The sequence below is a fragment of the Notolepis coatsorum genome (assembly GCF_963971535.1).
Source record: "Notolepis coatsorum genome assembly, chromosome: 17".
Taxonomy (NCBI): Eukaryota; Metazoa; Chordata; class Actinopteri; order Aulopiformes; family Paralepididae; genus Notolepis; species Notolepis coatsorum.
Genome location: NC_140181.1, coordinates 68745692 through 68767996, shown reverse-complemented (window position 1 = coordinate 68767996; position 22305 = coordinate 68745692). Strand labels below are relative to the sequence as shown.

At 45.0% G+C, this 22305-nt stretch overlaps 1 protein-coding gene across 1 annotated transcript in view; it reads right to left on the bottom strand.

Annotated features, from left to right (window-relative positions):
* dip2ba (disco-interacting protein 2 homolog Ba) overlaps positions 1 to 22305 on the bottom strand; it is a 119765-nt gene that overhangs the window by 34663 nt on the left and 62797 nt on the right. The window contains 10 exon segments of the mRNA XM_084333912.1: positions 996 to 1119; positions 2304 to 2414; positions 2513 to 2604; positions 3532 to 3729; positions 6779 to 6898; positions 8419 to 8547; positions 8739 to 8972; positions 12322 to 12447; positions 12739 to 12894; positions 20027 to 20098. Of these exon segments, the coding sequence (XP_084190038.1) occupies positions 996 to 1119; positions 2304 to 2414; positions 2513 to 2604; positions 3532 to 3729; positions 6779 to 6898; positions 8419 to 8547; positions 8739 to 8972; positions 12322 to 12447; positions 12739 to 12894; positions 20027 to 20098 (1362 nt within the window).

Here is a 22305-nt window from a genome sequence, read left to right as displayed (position 1 = left end):
GGCAGCATGTTAGCTATCTGGCTGCACGTTAGCCTAGCTTAGCACAATGAATGGAAGGGGACAGTGCCGGTTAGCCTTTGGGAGAGGTGTTAGTTGGACAATGCCTAGGCTAACCAGCACTGTCCGCTTCCATTCATTGTGCTAAGCTAGGCTAACGTGCAGCCAGATAGCTTTCTACTGAGCGCACAGAGAGAAAACTGGTATCTATCTTATTGTCTCTCTTTGGAGAAGACAATAAGCTCATTTCCTAAAATGTTAGTGTGTTCTTTTAAGTCAAAACTAATTATTGCAAGTTCCCATTGTGTTTTCGAAGCGATCAACAGAAAGCTCAGAGTCTCGACAGAGGCTGATGGGGTGAAAACACAAGCTGCTGCTGAAATACAGTAGGAATTTCCCTTTTCTCTAAAGGTCCTTTCAAATCCTCTAGCCGAGCCTTCTTCTGTGGTTTTCTGGGAAAACTTGACAAACGCTTGGTGCCGCCACCACTGGGTCGCCGATAAAACGCATTACTATCACTGTTAACCTGTCAGGTCAAGGTGCTGATCTTATTGGTGACCAGTGGTGGCAGCACCGAGCGTCCGAACGACTGGAGGATTTGAAAGGAGACTTCTGAGAGAAAAGGGTAATTTTATACTGTATTTTCAGCAGCGGCTTGTGTTTTTACCCCACCAGCTTTTGTTGAGACTCTGAGCTCTCTGTTGATCCCTTCGAAAACACAATGCGAGCTTGCAATAATTAGCTAGGACGAGTTTCGACTTAACCCTCAGAATCCGTGGCGGTTCGTTATAGAGCTCTAATGAGCTCTAATAGAGATGTAATGCACACAAACACGTCAATAGAGCTACATTACATAGACCGCCCATCCGCCCTCCCGTATATACTGAACATAAATTGGACGATATATAAATCATATGTCCTCTAATGACTCATTGCATGAGACGCAATAAGAATGATGAGAGGGGCAGCGACTGCCGAGCCAGCGGCTTCGTACTGACCTTTGAACTGCATAATCTCTCCGTTGGGCGTCTTGGGCAGTCCTTTGAGACACACCTCGCTGGTCAGTGCCAGGCCCACTCCGCAGCTGCCTAGCAAGAAGCCAATCTGTAGGCTGCCGGCATCCTGTGTGGGGGGGGGGGGGGGAGAGGGAGAGAGGGAGAGAGGGAGAGAGGGAGAGAGGGAGAGAGAGAGAGAGAGAGAGGGAGAGGGACAAGGGGTCAGGAGATGTATAGAGAGACTCTGCCTGTATACAAAACTGGAACAATTAAAATACATGGTTATGTTCTAGAGGTCAGTGTGTCAATGGTCATGATAAATCCATATTCTCTGGGAGGTTATATAATGGCCTCACTGACATCGTACTCCGTCTGCCTTAGGTCTGTTGCTTGACCACGAGAAGCACCATTATGTCTTGACATCCCTTAAAAAAGGGGCATTTCACCCATAATACATCAGTCTATTTTATTGCAGCCTTCAGTGTAGCCGATTAGCAGAGAAAGACTTTTGCAACAGTCTTTTAGTTTGTAAGACATTTGGTTGTATTGATTTGTTTAAATTAAAATAGCTATACAATTCTATTATTACTAAATGACTTGGGAATTAAAAATCAATCGGATGGTGTATTTCTTTCCGCCAGTGTCCCTCCCCGAGGCTTTGGGGCAGATGCTCATTTCTCATTGAGCTTAGCGAGGTCTCAGAGTCCTTCAGATAACTACACACATTCACCCTCAAACGATCTCTTACACCAAAGCAAACTGTGGAGGATTGTTTATGGTTTTGAGATGACTGTCAGCTTTGTTGTTTCACAGTGAAGAGCCCCTTCAGTTTGTTGCCTATACTCAATTTATACCTGCCTTCACCGTATACAACTGCCTTACACTGCGATCATAGCTACCTACCTCAAACTATAATCTACCCATACAACTCTGTATGATAGCATGTACAATAATGCAGTATATACCGTATATATATATATACACACATCTGTCTGAATAATATACTTGCATATAATCCTTTTTACATATACCTGTATATATTATATCTATATATATCCCTTACGTACTCTTACTAGTTATACCGTAGTGTTTTTATACCTGTATCACTGTACATAATACTACAACACTGTACATACATCTGATTAGCATTATTACTCAGTAGTACTTGTTTATATCATACACCCCAGTTTAAATCACTTTGTACATTGTATATTGCTATTTTACTATGGTTAGATGCCAATTTATTTTTGTTGTACTGTACAACAAATGCATTTGTATCGAAATCGAAGATTGCGGTGATGCCAGCCTTACGTGTCGTGACAGTGGTACCTCTATGGGCACAGGGATGACCTCGGCCAGCAGGCAACCATAGAAGGCCACCCAGAACATGCCTGGGTCACTATTGGGGTACACCAGCGCCACCTAGAGGACAGAGAGATGGAGAGACGTTCCTCATCGTCTTGCCTTTTTTTTCTCAATTGTTCATACAGTATATGTAGCAAGGACGAACTGATTCCTACCCGATCTCCAGGTTTGAGGACGGGGTCAGACTTGGTACCCAGTTTGTTCAGCAGTGTGTAGGCCAGCTTCAGACTGCGACTCCACAGTTTACCTGAGACACGGGGAGAGGCGGACAGTCACCTCGCTGACAAGCGCAGTGCAATATTTACAAGGAAAGATATGTTTACAGCACATGCTGTAGTCTTGTTCCAGTGCAGCTCAGAGCAGGAGAAGAGGCTCCTGTGTGCAGACGGACCAACGGATGTTCTGCTAAACCAGCTCATAGACGACAGACTGATGTCACGTAACAGTCTTTGTGAACAGATCAAGCACTAGTCCAACAAAATAAATGCTCTGTTTAAAGTCACAATCCAGAAATTCACATGACCATCTCATTTTGGGGTATAAAAAGTGTAAAACTGTAAATACAGGTCTGTTTTACTGCATTGTCTACAAACATTTCACATGTAAACAAAAGCTTGTAAAGCTATAGCATGCAGTAAAACAGCAGGTACGACGTTATCAAACTGTCCATGTATGATGAGCTCGGCCAATCAATTTGAGAATAAAAAAAACGTGTCATGTTTTCAGTGGTGGGGCTACCGTTCGGACCGAGGACTGGGGCTTTAAAATAAAGGTGCAGCTCAATAAATTAGAATATCGTGGAAAAGTCAATATATTTCGCTGTATTGATGCAGTAATTTGTGCAAAAGGAGCCCCAACCAAGTACTGAGTGAACATACATGAACATACTTTTCAGAAGGCCAACATTTCTATATTAAATATATTTTTTATTATTGGTCTTATGTAATATTCAAACTTTCTCAGATACTGAATTTTGGGCTGTAAGCCATAATCATCCAAATTAAAACAAATAAAGGCTTGAAATATTTCACTTTGTCTGTAATGAATATATAATCTATGAGAGTTTCGCTTTTTGAATTGAATTACTGAAATAAAATAACTTTTCCACAATATTCAAATGTATTGAGCTGCACCTGTATAGAGAACAGATCTGTGAGTTGAGGACGTCACTTACCGTATGTGAGAGTGTACAGGGGTTTGCCTGTGACATCCAGAGTGGTGAGGGCGGGACTCTTGGCCTGGGTGGCTCCCCAGCGAGCCAGGGCTGCTTGCAGGGCCGGGGGCCAGTTACTGACCACTCCCAAGGGCTCCCCCTTCACCGGGATGATCTGACGGCCCTCGGGCTTGGGTGTGTTGGGGTCCGGCTGGGGCACTGGGCGGGGCGAGAGGAGAAGATGGAGGAGTGGTATTATGTAAGAGAAGATGAAAAGAGAGAGAAGGAGAAGGAGTGGTACAGGTGTTATGGGGAGAAGGAGTGGTACAGGTGTTATGGGGAGAAGGAGTGGTACAGGTGTTATGGGGAGAAGGAGAAAGAGTGGTACAGGTATTATGGGGAGAAGGAGTGGTACAGGTGTTATGGGGAGAAGGAGTGGTACAGGTGTTATGGGGAGAAGGAGTGGTACAGGTGTTATGGGGAGAAGGAGTGGTACAGGTGTTATGGGGAGAAGGAGAAAGAGTGGTACAGGTGTTATGGGGAGAAAGAGAAGAAGTGGTACAGGTATTATGGGGAGAAGGAGTGGTACAGGTGTTATGGGGAGAAGGAGTGGTACAGGTGTTATGGGGAGAAGGAGTGGTACAGGTGTTATGGGGAGAAGGAGAAAGAGTGGTACAGGTGTTATGGGGAGAAAGAGAAGAAGTGGTACAGGTATTATGGGGAGAAGGAGTGGTACAGGTGTTATGGGGAGAAGGAGTGGTACAGGTGTTATGGGGAGAAGGAGTGGTACAGGTGTTATGGGGAGAAGGAGTGGTACAGGTGTTATGGGGAGAAGGAGTGGTACAGGTGTTATGGGGAGAAGGAGAAAGAGTGGTACAGGTATTATGGGGAGAAGGAGTGGTACAGGTGTTATGGGGAGAAGGAGTGGTACAGGTGTTATGGGGAGAAGGAGTGGTACAGGTGTTATGGGGAGAAGGAGAAAGAGTGGTACAGGTATTATGGGGAGAAGGAGTGGTACAGGTGTTATGGGGAGAAGGAGTGGTACAGGTGTTATGGGGAGAAGGAGAAAGAGTGGTACAGGTATTATGGGGAGAAGGAGTGGTACAGGTGTTATGGGGAGAAGGAGAAAGAGTGGTACAGGTATTATGGGGAGAAGGAGTGGTACAGGTGTTAACCCTCTGAGGTCGGAGCTCCCGTGGGCGGGAGAACAAAAGAGACGAAAACGTGTGAAAACGGCCACATCTCAGCAGAGGATTTTTCATAAATGCCGAAAATGTTGCGCGATTCAAAAAATAATTATATTCACAATTTCTAGTGCTTTGAAATGTTCTCTATCTGTTTCCTTATTTGCTAAATGTAATACGACTTGAAGATGGGTTAATTATTGTTAACATGTCTGGCTGTATAGAACTACATTGAGTCGTAGGGGAGGGGCTGAGTACTTTCACTCTCGACACTCAAGTGGGGACAGACGTGCATACATAACAGCATAAAAGCCCTCCCACTGTGTGTGTGTGTGTGTGTGGTGTGTGTGTGCACCGCATAATACCTCAGAAAATCTGCGGAGCAATGACGTTAAATTAAATTGTTCAGGAGACTCATCTGCCTCAAACGCCTCAATCTGATCATGTCTCTAAAAACGACAGCCTGAGCTTAGTCTACTTGTTGGGGGATAAAGCTTATGTTCTGCTTGTGATCATCGCATGCAGAGGCTCTGATCGCATGTTACAAGGTTTAAAGCGGAATTCCACCACAAAGGAGATTGCACCCGAAATTGAAATTAAGATTTGTAAAAATGTTGTGTTTTACGATTGTAACTTAGCTTGTTTCACCTGTTTGACTATGTCATCACTTATTTTATTTTGTCTCCAATCAGTGCTATGATTTCATAGATGGTTGGGTTAGTGTTGCATAATCATTGAGCTGATGGCCTGGGGATAGAAGCGGGGGTCACAAGTCATAGACTAACAAAGGGGGGGGGGGGGGGGGATTACATTGCTTTCTGGGTAATGTATTCATTACACATGACAAGAGAAATGGTTCCGGTTTCTTTGAAGAGCCATAGCTCAAGAAATGAGTAGTGTGTTATAAGCATTATTCATAAGACATAGATTGGAAAGTATCTGCCTGATTTGTACAAGTGATGGCTTATTTTGAAGGTATGAACCTGTACTTTCATATTATGTAAAATAAATTAAATCCCCCAAAAGCGCCCAGAAAAGGGGGGGGGGGGGGGTCAGAATCACAAAAAAACCCAGACCTGAGAGTTAAAAGGAGAAGGAGAAGGAGTGGTACAGGTGTTAAGAGAAGGAGTGATACAGGTGTTAAGAGGAGAAGGAGTGATACAGGTGTTAAGGAGAAGGAGTGATACAGGTGTTAAGAGGAGAAGGAGTGATACAGGTGTTAAGAGGAGAAGGAGTGATACAGGTGTTAAGAGGAGAAGGAGTGATACAGGTGTTAAGAGAAGGAGTGATACAGGTGTTAAGAGGAGAAGGAGTGATACAGGTGTTAAGAGGAGAAGGAGTGATACAGGTGTTAAGAGGAGAAGGAGTGATACAGGTGTTAAGAGGAGAAGGAGTGATACAGGTGTTAAGAGGAGAAGGAGTGATACAGGTGTTAAGAGGAGAAGGAGTGATACAGGTGTTAAGAGGAGAAGGAGTGATACAGGTGTTAAGAGGAGAAGGAGTGATACAGGTGTTAAGAGGAGAAGGAGTGATACAGGTGTTAAGAGAAGGAGTGATACATGTGTTAAGAGAAGGAGTGATACAGGTGTTAAGAGAAGGAGTGATACAGGTGTTAAGAGGAGAAGGAGTGGTACAGGTGTTAAGAGAAGGAGTGATACAGGTGTTAAGAGGAGAAGGAGTGGTACAGGTGTTAAGAGGAGAAGGAGTGGTACAGGTGTTAAGAGGAGAAGGAGTGATACAGGTGTTAAGAGGAGAAGGAGTGATACAGGTGTTAAGAGGAGAAGGAGTGATACAGGTGTTAAGAGGAGAAGGAGTGATACAGGTGTTAAGAGGAGAAGGAGTGATACAGGTGTTAAGAGGAGAAGGAGTGATACAGGTGTTAAGAGGAGAAGGAGTGATACAGGTGTTAAGAGAAGGAGTGGTATTTGAGGGATACAAATAGATTAGAGATATATATATATATATATATATATATATATATATATATATATCTCTAATCTATTTGTATCCCTCTTTCTTTTGTATGCAGACAAAATAAAATAAAATGTAACATGTATATGTATATGTGTGTGTGTGTGTCTCACCTTCTACAATCTCCTCGGAGTCGTCCAGGAAGAACTCGCTGAGTGGGGGTCTCTTGGGTCGTTTCAGTGTGTTCAACAGCTGCTGTATCTTAGTGGAGACCCTGCTGTTGACTGGTACACCTGGACCAAGAGCGTGAGACAGCCACCGTCACACACTGGTACACACTGGTACACATGGGTACACATGCACGCACGCACGCACGCACACACACACACACACGCACACAATTCTACACTCTCTCTCAGCCTTTCCCTCTACCAGACATTCTCACGCAGGTAAAGATGGAGACGCTGGCAGACGGAGGCTACAGTTACACCTGTTATTTCAATGTGATTCACGTCGTCCGATCAGCGATCACGCTGCGATGGATCAAGTGGCAGGTTTGGAAGCGCTGTGATCAGATGAGTCAGACAGAAGGCGTCCTGAAGTGGTCAGGTGATCATCAGAATGCGTCGTCGTAATCCTACAGAGTCTGAAGCTGATCACGATGTGCGTAGAGCGTAGCGCGGTGAAAGGTTACGTACAGACAGAGCAAAGGAGAAAGTCGATGGATAAAAGCCCCAGGAGACGTACGGCAAGTGTGTGGACACAGCGACGCTGACCTGCGTCTTGTAAACCTCAGGTCATTATGATCAGATCTCAGTGAAATCACATTGAAATAAGAGCTGTATGTGGCAGAGCGACACGTGGAGGACCAGGGTCGGCAGCAGGAAGGACTTGGAAGGGTTTTCTACTTCAAGAGACACAGATGGAGGAGGAGGACGTCTAAAGACTCGAGACCCACCGACACGAGACCCACACAGGACAGACACACATCAGGTTGGAAAGCAAGCAGATTGGTCGCCCGAATCCCGCCCGCCCGCCCCCCCCCCTCTGGTCGACCCCCCCCCCCCCCCCCCCCCCTCTCCCATTATGATTCATATTACCTTTTTTCTTTCCTTTATTATATGAAAGGCAAGACATGGGTGGATATATGGACCCCACCCGCCCCAAAAAAAGAACAAAACATAACTGTGATTAGCGGCATTCACCACACAATGATTAGAATGAGGATGTTTGTATTGTACTGTAGAGCGGATCACTTCTCGGATCACACACACACACACCCTCCAATCAGCCCAGTGGACTCAACACCACAATCAATGTCATCAACAGTACAGTCCGATCACAAACGGCAATAAACCGACAGGCTACTGTGATTGCTACACGCATATTATGTTACAACAACAATCATCGGTTAATCAAAACACTGGAAGAATAGACTAGGCACAAAAAGATGGCGGCCTCCTGTGTTTGGGGGTCATTCTTTTGTCACAGCCGTCCCACAGAGCAAAGTGTACTAATGTCAACATCCATTCTTAGCGGTTGAGAAAGAATGAGAGAGACTGAGGGGGGAAAAAAGAAAAAAAGGGTGCATTGCATTGTGGGACAGGCTCAGAGGACAAAATGACATCAAGAAGGCTACTATCTTTAGACACCTGGTCTATTATAAGAGCATGGTTTGTGTTCTAATTAATCATGTGACATGCTAGTTAATGCAGACACTAGGCCTACGTGGTTTAACTAAATGTACCCTACATACCCTGAGTGTGAATGAGTGTGCGTGTGTGTGTGTGCGTGCGTGTGCGTGTGTGTTTACCGTCGGCTGTGTCCAGCATGCTGCAGCGGCTTTGCCCGCGGCTCATGCCCCTGACAGCGGGCGGCGGGTCCCCCCTGGAGCCCCTCTCCTGGGGGGTGGAGGACGTCACATCTGGAGGCACACTGTTCTCTGGAGGAGAGCGGGAGCTTCATTAGAAGGGGCGGTCCACTCCGCATTAACTCAGTATTATGTATGTGATGCCAGCTGGGCAGCAGGGGGACTTGTCGGTAAGACGGAACATCCAACAGCAAAATGTGCCCCGTCATTCCTGTCAAAGTGTACTAGAGGAGGACACTGAACTCTATTACAGCGGTACCTACCAATGCGCGTGTGGGCCAGGACGTCGGCCAGCGCGGATGCCGGCTGCTTCTGCGGCGGGGTCTGGGTCTTGTTCTCTCCGTGGGAGAGGGTGGAGGAGGCCGAGGAGGAGGTGGAGGAGCTCTGGACGGAGCGATTGATCCACAGGTCCGGGCTCTGCAGGCTCTGGGCCAGCACAGCGCTCAGAGCCGTCTGTCTCCGCAGCGAGCCCTCGTCTTCTGATGCAGACGACGTGTCTGAGGAGAGGAGAGGAGACGCGGTATGACCACGAGCGCGGTAATAGTAACGCGAAACTACGTGTGAGGCGGCAACTGCGTTTATGTGTAGCCCGGTAAACCGCTAATAGGACTGACTGAGTTCCACTCCAAATGAAAAAGGACCTCATGTAAACACTTCAGTCGGGGTAGAAAGTGTGATCCAGTTGAAGGGCCTGGGATACTCCTCTGAAAATCGGTTTGAAAAGGGAGAATTCTAGACTCTAAACAGCTGATCATATCAGACAAATCCCATGCATGTATTTAGTCCACACACCTGATGGCAATAGGCCAGTTAACACATCCAGTGCCGTTCACGAGGATTCTCGTTTCTGTGCCCCAACGGCAGGGCCGCGGGAAGTCCGCGGGAAGTGGGGGTGCTGAGATATTGATCGTTTTTGATATTTTTTCTTTTTCTTTTAATAATTTTTTTTTAATAAAATATATATATTATATAATTATACTTGTAGTTGTATTGTCTGCGCGACATCGCCACCACGCAACAAGTCAAAATGCTCGCTATCTGCAAACAGCTCCACTGTCTGTGTGTATACTCTGCTTTGGTCAGATCACAGCGTGGGTGGGGCCTGAGAGTGCTGGTGCTGACGTTCTGCAGATGGATACTATTGAGTCAGAGCGTTCAACAGGGTCTGAAACGTGTTATGAGGGGGTGCTGAGATAAGTGATATAATAATAACGTCATAGGTTTACCACTCTGGTAAACCAACACTCTCGTTCACTAGAGACCGCGCTCTCACGCTCAGCTCTGCGGAGCGTGCGAGACAAACAATGTAACCGTTTTGATGCACACATCACAGCCCAGCTTACCCCACCTGTTGCGCCCTCCCTCTGCAATTCGTTCCCTGCATACATGATCGCCGACATGCAAAAGGTCTTCGACCACCCTCCCGGGGGCTCGGATAGTTCTGCTGGCTTGTTCATGCCAGGGAAACCGCAGATATATTCCTTTACTGCGAATTCAGCGTCCCAAAACGATTCCAGACTGCGTCTATTTTTTTTTACCAATGGATTTCCAGTTCCGTGTTGACGCTTCCAGGCCGCGTCTATTCGAATCCCAACCGGTTCATGCATCGGCTACACGCTGTTAATAACACTGCATTATCGAGACAGCGCCCCTATGACGATCTGGCAATGAATTCCAAGAGTAGGGTAAATCTGCAGTGCCGCTCCGCTCTGTGACATTGAGTAGCCTCGGTTACAATGGAATAATAAAAGCCAAAACAACCTTGCAGTTGCAGTTACACTCCCCGCCAGCAGGGGGTGCTGCAGCCCCCGCCGCACCCCCAGTTGCCGCGTCCTTGCCCAACGGTTCAGTGCCATAAACGAAGATTCTCGTTTCTGGGTCGTTTTTCCTTTTTTTCGATTTTAATAAGCACTATGACATAATGACATGCATTATAAATGGCTTTTTTCAGTGTCTAGCATTGTATTATAGTAATAGTAGTTAGTATCAATGTGTCTGTATCTCTAAATACCATATTGGCGGATTGCTCTCATTCAGCTCAGACCATTTCCTGCTCGATTTAATTAGGTCATTCTGATTTGACTCGCATCGTGACGTAACGAGGCGAGGATGGAGCGGATAGTGATCCGATTGGCTCTGTGGTTGTAGCGCATAGAAGGGGACCTGCTTATCTCACACAGGCATCTTTGTTTACACAGTGTTCTGTGTGTCTCTCTCTCTCTCTCTCTCTCTCTGTGAAATGTAACCAGACACTTCATCAAACGGGGTTTGACAGAGAGCGAGCGAGAGAGAGGGAGAAACCGATACACCCTCGTGACAGAGCACACATACACACACGCGCGTCGCGCTGTCGTCTCTCTGTCTGTCTCTCTCTCCCCCTCTATCACTTCCTCAAACGGGAGAGGGAGAGAGAGAGAGACAGACAGAGAGACGACAGCGCGACGCGCGTGTGTGTATGTGTGCTCTGTCGCGAGGGTGTATCTGTTTCTCCCTCTCGCTCGCTCTATGTCAAACCCTGTTTGATGAAGTGTTGGGTTTGTTTACACAGTGCTCCGTGTCTCTCTCTCTCTCTCTGTCTGCCACTCGCAGACTGTGTGGATGACTGTCACTAAAAGTGCTTATGGGCGGCGCCAGGCCAACATCGCCTGAAATCCAAACTGAGAAAAATTTGGCTTTTGAGTACTTGATTAGAAATATAAAACAATGAATTTTTTTGAATAAAACCTTACAGAGGTGTTCCATAGACTCACAGGAATTGTGTAAAGTTGCCCAAATAGTGCTAAGAATAGCAATGCATGTCCCCTTTAATACCCGATTCATTCTCAGGGTGCTGTGTGTTGGCTGAAAAATGCATAGTGGGAATCCAAAGGTGCAATACCGGCCGTATCCTACCAGGCGGTGGTATCGAGCTACATTTCTAACCTTGTATCCTCAGCTGTGGAATGACTCCAGGTCTCAGATTTAATTTCTTGTTCTCGGCGAAGCACACAGTTCAGCTGGTTACATCGAAGCCCATCAATTATGCTTGATCCGTATGTTATGGTCGTTTATAACGTCGATAAAATGGGGATCGGATCTACCAGATGGCGATCAAGAAATTGGAATATTCTTTTTGGATTACTTTCGGCCGAAGGTAAGAGCGATTTGACGTCAATTCTAGCCTGATCCTACAATGCCTTTTTAGCGATCGGGCTGGTAACCGTGTCTAGTGTTCAATGCGAATGCTGTTACCGACGCTCGAATAATCAGAAACGACCCCCCCACCCCCCCTTTCATGCGTTCATGATGGAACATAATACAGATAATGTGGACTTGAATCCGGAACAATAGCGGGTTCAAGCGAGGAACGCTAGAGTCCACAATGTAATCGACGTGTAGGGCTCATGGATTACAATAGACCGCTCTAAAACCATACTTATATTCACCATGGTATAACACGGGAACGTATGGATGAATTTTTTTATTTATTTTTTGCATCTTGACCGGAAGAAACCCAGTGTCAAATGACTATAGTACTGTATCCATAGCTATAATATAGAATATGGTTATAGCTCTACAAACAAGGTGACCGTTTACATGGGGTTAATAGGTGGCATGAGGGGTTAACGATGAGTAAGAGGCGTGGCACTGGATATGTTAACATAACATGTTACCAGGCTACCAAATAGCCTAGGAAGTGTGAAACATGACTGCAGAATAGCTCATTGATATAAATGAAAATTAATGATTCACGTAATTTATTAAATATAAAATACACAATACAAGATCTGTTTTAGCTCTATATTAAAAAAAAATATATTCTAACACTGTTTCTTATCATAGTCAGACATAAGAGTTTTTATTTACCTGGAGGTGTGCAGTTGTCCACGGGAGACTGGACGAAGGCTGAGCGTCTCTTGGTGGGCATGGGCAGAGCCATCTTCTCTTCTTTATGTTTGGCCAGAGCAGCCTGCACCGCCTCTGTGTGGATGTCTGGGTGAGAGAGAGAGAGAGCGAGAAAGAGAGCGGGGAGAGAGAGAGAGAGAGAGAGAGCGGAGAGAGAGCGGGGGGGGGAGAGAGCGAGCGAGAGCGAGAGAGAGAGAGAGAGAGAGAGAGAGGGAGAGAGGGGACGAGTCAGGAAGGGAGAAAGTCATTTGGCCGCTACACTGTCTGACTTTTTCAATGGCAAAGAAGATGTTCACTAAAGAGTTCACCATTAGTGTTTATTAACCCTATGAGGCAGTGTGTGTGTGTGTGTGTGTGTGTGTGTGTGTGTGTGTGTACCTGATCTGTAGCGGTCGTCCCGGGCCCCTCCACTGCGGTGTGAGCGGTGGTGTCTGGAGGCTGAGGAGGTGGAGGGGCCCGGGGCCTCGGGACTGGGGCTGGGGTCTGCACTGTTCCCCGGGGACAGCTGGACATCTGGCAGGGACAGGTCCACATCTGGGGTGGGAGGGGAGCAGGGACATACAAGGTTCATCCAAACATGTATAACAAAAACAAGGGAAGATACAGGGGGGAGAACGAAAAGGAACAGTTGGGTCACATACATAATAGACCCACATTCTGTCTCCAAAACGCTGCATCGCGGCACCTTCACACCTGGGGAGACGGACTATAAATAGACGTGGAACTATGGAGATCAGCCTCGTTCTGGGAACGTTCTGTAGGATGTTTGTGTTCCGACCACAGTGAACTCATATGAACACGGCAAGTGTGTATGGTTGATAAGCTATGTCTCTTTATAATACAGGAAAGCAAATGTGATTTGAACGATGTTTTTAAGTTAAAAAGCTAAGAAAGGGATTAAAAGGAGATGCATTTCTATCGTTTCTGCCGACTTGTTGTACAGAACTTGTAAGTCACTTTGGATAAAAGCGTCAGCTAAATGTATGTGGAACAATGCTGATATGAATTTAAGAATAAGTCATTTGATTTTGGTTTTCAAGAAAATAGTTTGTATAGCTATTTTTGAGGGTTATATATGTATAGCTATTTTTGTTTTGGAGGCTTAATTTGATAAGAATATAGGACAGGCCTATATAAGCATTATGCTTCAGCCTGTACCTTTTCAGTCACTGCCAAATAAAAGACTGTTGACAGTCTGGAATGATTGTACATATTGTATGTACACTGCTGCTACAGTACAACTGCTATTATACTCTACTCATGTTGGTTTGCTTCTAGTTATAGTGATGGGGGCTCTAGACTCAAATTTATCCTCACTGCAAAATCTAGAAACATGAAATGAAAAGAGGTAAGGTTATACAATCGAGTATGCTACATGAGGCTAGGCCAGATTCGACTGAGTATATATATTTTAATTTTATTTTATTTTTCTTCTTCTTAAAAAAATTTAACGGGGGAGCTCCAGTAGCTCACCGCGTACCTCGAACGCTATTTCGGCGTCGGGGACAACCGTGCGCGTCACGGATCTGGGGTAGCGAGTTCGACTCCCGGACTAGCCGTATTTTCTCAGAGTGTCCTTCCCCCGATCTATACCCCCATTCAACCTGTTTCTGTCGGTCATGCTTGACCAGAAAAAAAGCGATAAACGCTAAAAGAACCAGCTGACTGGTCAAAGTTAAAAATATATATATATATTTAACGAACTATCACCAATGGGTGTACTGGTCCCAGTGGGGGCGGGGGCCCAGTGCAGAGGGATAAGGAGGCCCAGGAGGGGAGGGGTGCAGGGACAAGGACAGGAGGTGAACTTTCCGCTTCAAAGCTCTCAAATGCCAGCTTTGATGGATGAGGTCACGCTGCCACCAGCACATCCCACAGAAGCCACCAGACGCACCGAGTGTCTGCTCCTACACTCATCTAGTTTCTTTACCCTACGAGAGTCGTCACCTCCCTTCCACGATGCCACCTACTGCTGAGACTGTTATTAGATTAGATTCAAATTCATTGTCATTATACAGCACAAGTACGTACAGTATACAACGAAAAGAGGTTTGGCATCCAACCAGAGTGCAAACGTAGCAGTAAAGTGCAATATACAATGTACAGGTGATTAAACTGGGTACAAAATATACAAAGGAGTACTACTGAGTGTAGTGCTAATCAGATGTACCGGTATGTACAGAGTTGTAGTATAATATGTACAGTGATACATGTGATACTTGGTCCAACCCATCAGCTCCAGGTCCCTCAGATCAAATGACCAACTGTGTCCGAGGGTCCCGCGGGCCAAACTGGTGACAAAGGGTTTCCGGGCCTTTGCAGTGATGGCGCAGACACTGTGGAATAAGCTCCCTCTCAAGATCAAGTCTGCCAACACCATACAGACATTCAAGACCTTGCTTAAAACCCACCTTTTCGCTCTGAATGATCACTAGTTACTTTGCTGTTGTGTTGTGCATCTGAGGTGTTCTTATGTTCGGTCTGTCCGTCTGCCTGGTTCCGTTTTCTTTGTCCGGTCCATTTATTCATATTATTTTTTACCTGGGCTGCGCCCCGGACAGATGTAAAAATTGGCTGGGGGGTGCATTATAAATGCAAATATCATATCATGGTAGTAGTCATACTGGCCAGGAGCATAACTATTAGAGTAGGATATGTACAGATATAGATATAGTATCTACAGATATGTAAAAGGACTATGTGCAGGTAAATACAGACAGGTGTGGATAGATATATATGCGGTGAGTATATATATATGGTATTGATAGATATATATGCGGTGAGTATATATATGGTATATACAGCATTTGTACATGCTATCATACAGAGCTATGGGTTATATCATATGCAGGTATATACAAAAATATATAGAGGAGTTATATGCAGGTATATTCAGACAAATGTGTGTATATATATATATATATATATATATATATATATATATATATATATATATATATATATATATATATATATATATATATATATATATATATGCGGTAAATATAAGAATATAAATGCAAATATAAATATGCGGTATATACAGTACTGTTGCACATGCCATCATACAGAGTATATGGGTAGACTAGTATGAGGTGGGTAGTTAAGATTATTATGATTACAGAGTCCTCCAGAGTCGTACAGTATGGGTAACAGAGCCTGGGGTGTAGGCGGTGAAGTCAGAGTTCAGAGTTTATGGTAAGCATAAAAGCTGTACATGATGCTTGCTGTGTGCTGTCGTTGTTTACCTTCAGCAGGTTGTGCTGTTGTCACTGTACCAATGTGTACCATGCATGTCTGTCATACTGGGAGACTAAAACCTTCGTCACTGAGGGAAAACGTCCTCTACATTCTTTTGTAAATCAAGAGTTTTCTGATTCTGATTAAAATTCCCCTACTGAGAAAATACCACAGAAAACCACGTGTCAAGTAAGTGGCTCCCTGAAACCAATCTGAGGGGAGGAAGCCAACCAAGTCTGTAATTACTATGCAGCCGTCGGTGACATGTGTAACCAGGGGGGTTCTTTTCATGACTGTGCTAATCTGGTCCACTTTGCCCTGAGAAAACACCAGGGCATTGTGTGTGTGTGTGTTGGCTACGCTGACATGTGTGTGAGGCTGTTGACTGCTGAGGCAAGCTGTGAGGGGAGGTGACTGTGGGCCGTTGGTCACAGATGTTGTGATGTGACGTGAAACCTGAGGTACTTCCTTACTGCTGTGTTTGCTGGTAAACTATTGCAAGATATATGGGTGCAGGGTAGGGCTGCACGGTTAATCAAAAAAAAAAAAAGTGCGATCTCGATTCTAAATGATGACGATTCTGATGAATTTGCATTTACGTCAAAATGGAGATCAGTTGCATTAAAACACTTGCTCCTCCAGGGCGCCCTTGTGGCGCACCGCATAGTGCCTCGCACACCTAGGCGGCCGTCCCGGGTTCGCCTCCCGCTCCCAGTGATATTTGTCGCATGTCTTCCCCACCTCTCCTCCCATTCTCCCTCTCCTCTATCGGTCCTGCGTGACCAGAAAAAGCTGTAAAAATGCAATAAAAAAAATAGGGCTGACCCCTATTAGTCGAAAGGAGCCGTAGTCGACTAGCCAACCTCTTAGTCGAATACAAAAAAAGAAAGAAAACATTTATAATATTTTTTTTATCATTCTTTCCAAAAGAAAAGAGGCCTAGAAGTGTGGCTAACGCTAATGGCACGCATACCAGAGGCTAACTGCCTACGAAAACAGGCACAGAGGCACTGAAAGAGGATTTCACCCATCTAATGAACACACTAGACTAGACAAATATCAAGATGTATCCATCAGTGGACCAATTGCATGCTTTTGCAGAGGACAAGAAGCCTTCAGTCGACTCCTTCAGACATTAACACTTTGGCTGCCATGGGTTAAATTCATTATCAACCGTAGGTTGCCGGCTCTATTTGTCTATAGAGAAAGTCCCCTTCTTTGCAGGGCTATAACTTTTTAAATTCTATTGCTACATTGCCATTATTAGGGCCCATTCAAAGTCCTATATGTATTGTTCATTGTGTAGCAACGTTAAACTTTTTCATTCACATATTCATAGTAAAGTATGGTCTAATGTATAAGTATGTTTTCATCTCTTTCTGCAGCTTTCTCCAGAACGTGATCTATAGCCCCAAATACATTATATTGATGATGCAATACAGTTTTATGGCAATCAGCGCGATATAAAAAATTCCAACTAGACGTACTTCTAGAAGTTACTACACGTCATCTGATGTTGACCGGATGGGCTAGGGGGCGTTTATAATTCCGTGGGCAGCGTTATACCAATCATCTAATGTGGGTCAAATGTTGATAATAGCAGTTAGTATCGAAGACGGTAACTTTACACGCTAAAACTCACCCCAGTCTCTGCGCGCCGTTGGGCGATCATCTTAGAGTAGAAATTTTATCATTATGGGATGTAGATTTACCCGGTCCATCTCCAGCTTGTATAATGGTATATACGTCCAAATCATGTTGTTTATCGAGTTATTGGCAATCGATCGCTATGTAGTGTGTCGAGATAGAGTCCCGGGACCTATTAGCAAGTGCCCGGAAGTAATACGGCCGTCCAGCACAACCTCTACGGCACTTCCTGTTAAGCGATTGCGCCGATCGGCCACCAGATGGCGCTCCTGAACCGCCAGAGAGCTCAGTGGGTCCTCCTGGTGGATCTCAGGCCAGCGGAGGGGACATATGAATCCGATCCCAGATTTTTGAAATATTGATATTAAAGACGCTGTAAAGCGTCTTCGGCAACTTGAGCATGGCCGGGAATGACGTGTTTAAGCGTTTCCCGGCACCCAAAGTGTTAAGCACCCCCCACAGCCCAAATAGAATGATACAAAACAAAACAAAAATAAATTAAAATAAAAAATATTATACTTTAAAACGACAAATTTTGGCCAATCATAGTCGACCATCCAAATCCTTAGTCGGGGACAGCCCTAAAATAAATAAAACACTCGCTCCTACTCCCCTATGCATTCACGTCATGCTGTATTCACGCGTTGACTTATTTGCTTCGGAACAATCCCAGTTCAATCACACTTACACGATGTAAAGCAAAACATGCTATCAACATTCAATATATTTTCTTACTTTTGTGTTGACTTGTCGCCAAATTCCTGTTTTTGGGTTCCAGATGAGAGGTACGAGCTGGACAACACAACGGTTCCATAGCCTGAAGTCTTATAGTCATACAGTCCAAAGTTTATAAAAATCCCCCGGAAAATGAGTTTTGTGGGGCGCCCTCGTGGCGCATACCATAGTGCCTCGCGCACCTACGCGGCCGACCCGGGTTCGATCCCAGCTCCCGTCGTTATTTGTCGCATGTCTCCCCCACCTCTCCTCCCGTTCGCCCTCTCCTCTGTTGGTCCTGCGTGACCAATAAAGCTGTAAAAATGCTAAAATATAATAAAAAGAAAAAAAAGAAAATGAGTTTTGTAGATGTTTTGTAATGTCACGGTAAAAACAGCGTAATTGTCCAAAATGGCCATCCACTTCGTAACATTCTGACGCTAGAGTCGGGACAAAGGTCAGAACCGAAAGTGGTCATTTGACGGGGCGCTTGTCAAATGACGCCCAGAGCTGACTGACGAGAGCAAAGTGGCGCGACGCACGTGTGTCCCACGCACGGGCGTAAGAGAGGAAAAGAGACTTGAGTTATTTTGTATGTTACAAGAGACTTTTAAGTTTAAGTCAAGCACTTTCATATATGTTATGTTTAAGTTTAAGTCAAGCACTTTCATATATGTTATGTTGTCTGTTTAAGAAAGAGTGCAATAAATGTTTTTATTGAAAAAATAAGAATTGTGTGAGAGAATCGTGAGAAATGGAGGACCCTGATGTAAACAAGACGTCAAGACGAAAGTATTTTTCTGGTCTGCATCCTCTTAGCAGTTGTTTGTATTGAGCCGTACTGTATTGTACCCATTCTGCAATCTGTTAATAAAGTTTTCAATCAATCAATCAATCTCAATTCTTAGGGAGAAAAATCGTGATTCAAGAATCGTGCAGCCCTAGTGCAGGGACACACACACACACACACGAGAATAGGAGCAAGTGTTTTAATGCAACTGATCTCCATTTTGACGCAAATGGAAATTCATCAGAATCGTCGTCATTTGGAAATGAGATTGCATACATCTATGAATCGAGATCGTGATTTTTTTTCCGATTAGTCGTGCAGCCCTACCCTGCACCCATATATCTTGCAATAGTTTACCAGCAAACACAGCAGTAAGGAAGTACCTCTGGTTTCACGTCACATCACAACATCTGTGACCAACGGCCCACAGTCACCTCCCCTCACAGCTTGCCTCAGCAGTCAACAGCCTCACACACATGTCAGCGTAGCCAACACACACACACACACACACACCAAGTGTGCCAAAATGTTTCATCTTATCTAGCAGAAAAGGTATGTTTACACATGGAAAAAACTAAAAACTGCCCTGTGCAGATGGCATATAATGTCTCTAATGACTGGAATTGCTATTAGACATTATTTGCATGTCCGTAAATGGAAATTCTTAACATATATTTCTTACCATATTTAGTATAGTTTCTGCACAATGAGAGAGTAACCATTCTGTTATGACAGAGATTATAGGGACTTGCCCCACTGACAATTACTGGTGTGAGAGGTTTGAAACAACATAGGCGTAATTCCTGTGTTCACCACTAGAGTGCAGCAGAAAGTCAGAAATCCTTCTACCCAAACAGGGACAACAAAAGATGCTCTGGACTTGCAATTTGCAGAAGTCACCTTTACAGAGAGGAAGAAAAGCAAATAAATGAAGCCACTCTATTTGAGCTCTCTTTGCCTTCTCACTTCCCCCTGATGTTCTGAAAGAGCCTCAGCCTCTCCCCAGCGTCAAAGAGTTCTCAGAAACACAGGTGGTCACTGCAAACATACCAACTTCCCACAGAACAGAGAGGCCAGAACCAAGAATGTAACTGACGCAGCTAGGGGGGAAACAACTTGGGACAAGGAAGTCGGAAAAAGCACGCGTGTGTGTGTGCGTGTGTGTGCATGAGTGTGTATGTGGGGGGGGGGGGGGGGGGGGGGGGGGGGGGGGTTAGGGGTCAAATGAGGAAGAGCGTGGAAGAGGAAAAAAGAGTAGGCAGGACTTGGTCTTACTTGGTATCTGGGGGATGTACAGGGCCAACAGCTTGGCTCTCTTCTTCTCATATCCCTTCTGTGTGATGTCACCTAGGAGAGAAGAGACCACAACACACTGTCACGTTAGTCATCTGCCGTGCAGAACCAACCAACCAACCAACCAACCAACCAACCAACCAACCAACCAACCACACACACCAAAGCCAGATGAAGTCAGGCGGACACACTTCCGCACAGATATATCGTATTTTGTTATACATTTGCAGGTTTGAATCATAATCATAATCCCCTTTTAAACCAAATGTACGACTGCAGTGTGTACTCTACACGATTGTGACTCGGTCCATTAAAACACTCAGCGGGGGGAGAGATAACACTATTGTTTTGCCTTCCTTTACATTAAGGCCCTCTGGCGAAACAAACACGAGCCTCGGGGAGCGAGGAACCCAGACGCGATTACAGCCGCGCCGCCTGATACCAACCAGCGCACGGAGAACAATGGCAGACAGACGGCTATCGAGAGTAGAGAGCATAGTAAACAGTGCAAAGAGGAAGCCATGTGAGGCAGTTTCACATGGGACTACTACCCTCCTCCTCTCTCGCTCGCTCGCTCTTCCTCATTCCCCCAGAAGGGAGGGGGGGGGGGGGAGGGGGGCTTGGCCATGGACTGGCAGCACTCCCTACGCTACCAGGGTTTGTTAGTTCGAGGGAAACAGTGCAAAGTCCAGTCAACTGGGCACCCCCAAAACACACACACAACAGCAAATACACACAACCACACACACACACACACACAGTCCACAAACCACAGGCTCCCCCTCCTGTCACACATACATGCAATCCCACCACCGCATTCACTGACTCACCCTTACGACACACACGCACTCGGAATGCATCGATCATACCAATACTGGTGTCGGATGTCGGGCAGAGATGGCAAACTGTCATCAGAGAACCCCCCCCCCAATACTAAGATGTGATACCGTGTCAGAAAGTCAGAGCGAAGTGACTTGATGTTCTGCCCACTTAAGGTATCGAAGCACTTTATATCTCTCTGATGGAGAAGAATGGATTAGCCGCCTACACCTCAATCTGTCCCATGATCCCAAAACTTAGAACTAACTACATTTACGTCGTTGATAGCGGCTAAAAGGGGCTGAACAAGACAACAAAATAGAATGGGGTACAAAGAATCAGACGCTACCAGTACTCCATACACTGAATCAGACACTAAGAGTACTACTCAGTACTGAGTCTGAATCAGACACTAAAGTACTCTGAATCAGACACTAAGAGTACTCAGTACTCTGAATCAGACACTAAGAGTACTCAGTACTCTGAATCAGACACTAAGAGTACTCAGTACTCTGAATCAGACACTAAGAGTACTCAGTACTCTGAATCAGACACTAAGAGTACTCAGTACTCTGAATCAGACACTAAGAGTACTCAGTACTCTGAATCAGACACTAAGAGTACTCAGTACTCTGAATCAGACACTAAGAGTACTCAGTACTCTGAATCAGACACTAAGAGTACTTAGTACTCTGAATCAGACACTAAGAGTACTCAGTACTCTGAATCAGACACTAAGAGTACTCAGTACTCTGAATCAGACACTAAGAGTACTCAGTACTCTGAATCAGACACTAAGAGTACTCAGTACTCTGAATCAGACACTAAGAGTAGAGTACTCAGTACTCTGAATCAGACACTAAGAGTACTTAGTACTCTGAATCAGACACTCTGAATCAGACACTAAGAGTACTTAGTACTCTGAATCAGACACTAAGAGTACTCAGTACAGAGTCAAACACTACCAGTACTACTCAGTACTATGAATCAGGCCCTGTCCACACGAACGCAGGGTTTTATGTAATCGTGATTTAATGTGCGCAGTTGCACTGTTCGTCCACACGCATCCGGGTTTTTGTCAAAAATACCCGTGATTGTGTGGACTGGGCCTCAGATACTACCAGTACTCAGTTAGTATTATCTGCTGTGAAAGAGTCACACTTTTTAATCCTCTAGTCTAGTGTGTGTGTGTGTGTGTATTAGGGATGGGTACCGAATTCGGTACTTTTAAAAAGGTACTTACCGAAACACGTCAGTATTACCGAGTATCGATTCACCTGAGATACCGTTGTCGGTACTGTAAAAAAAAATCTTTTTTTACAATTTTTTTTTCTTTCATGTCAACATTCACACGCACAATATACGCTTACCTAGGATTTGACTTGATTCAACAACAAAGCAGTCGGGGCAATGGCAAGCCGAAAACGGTCGAAAGTGTGGTT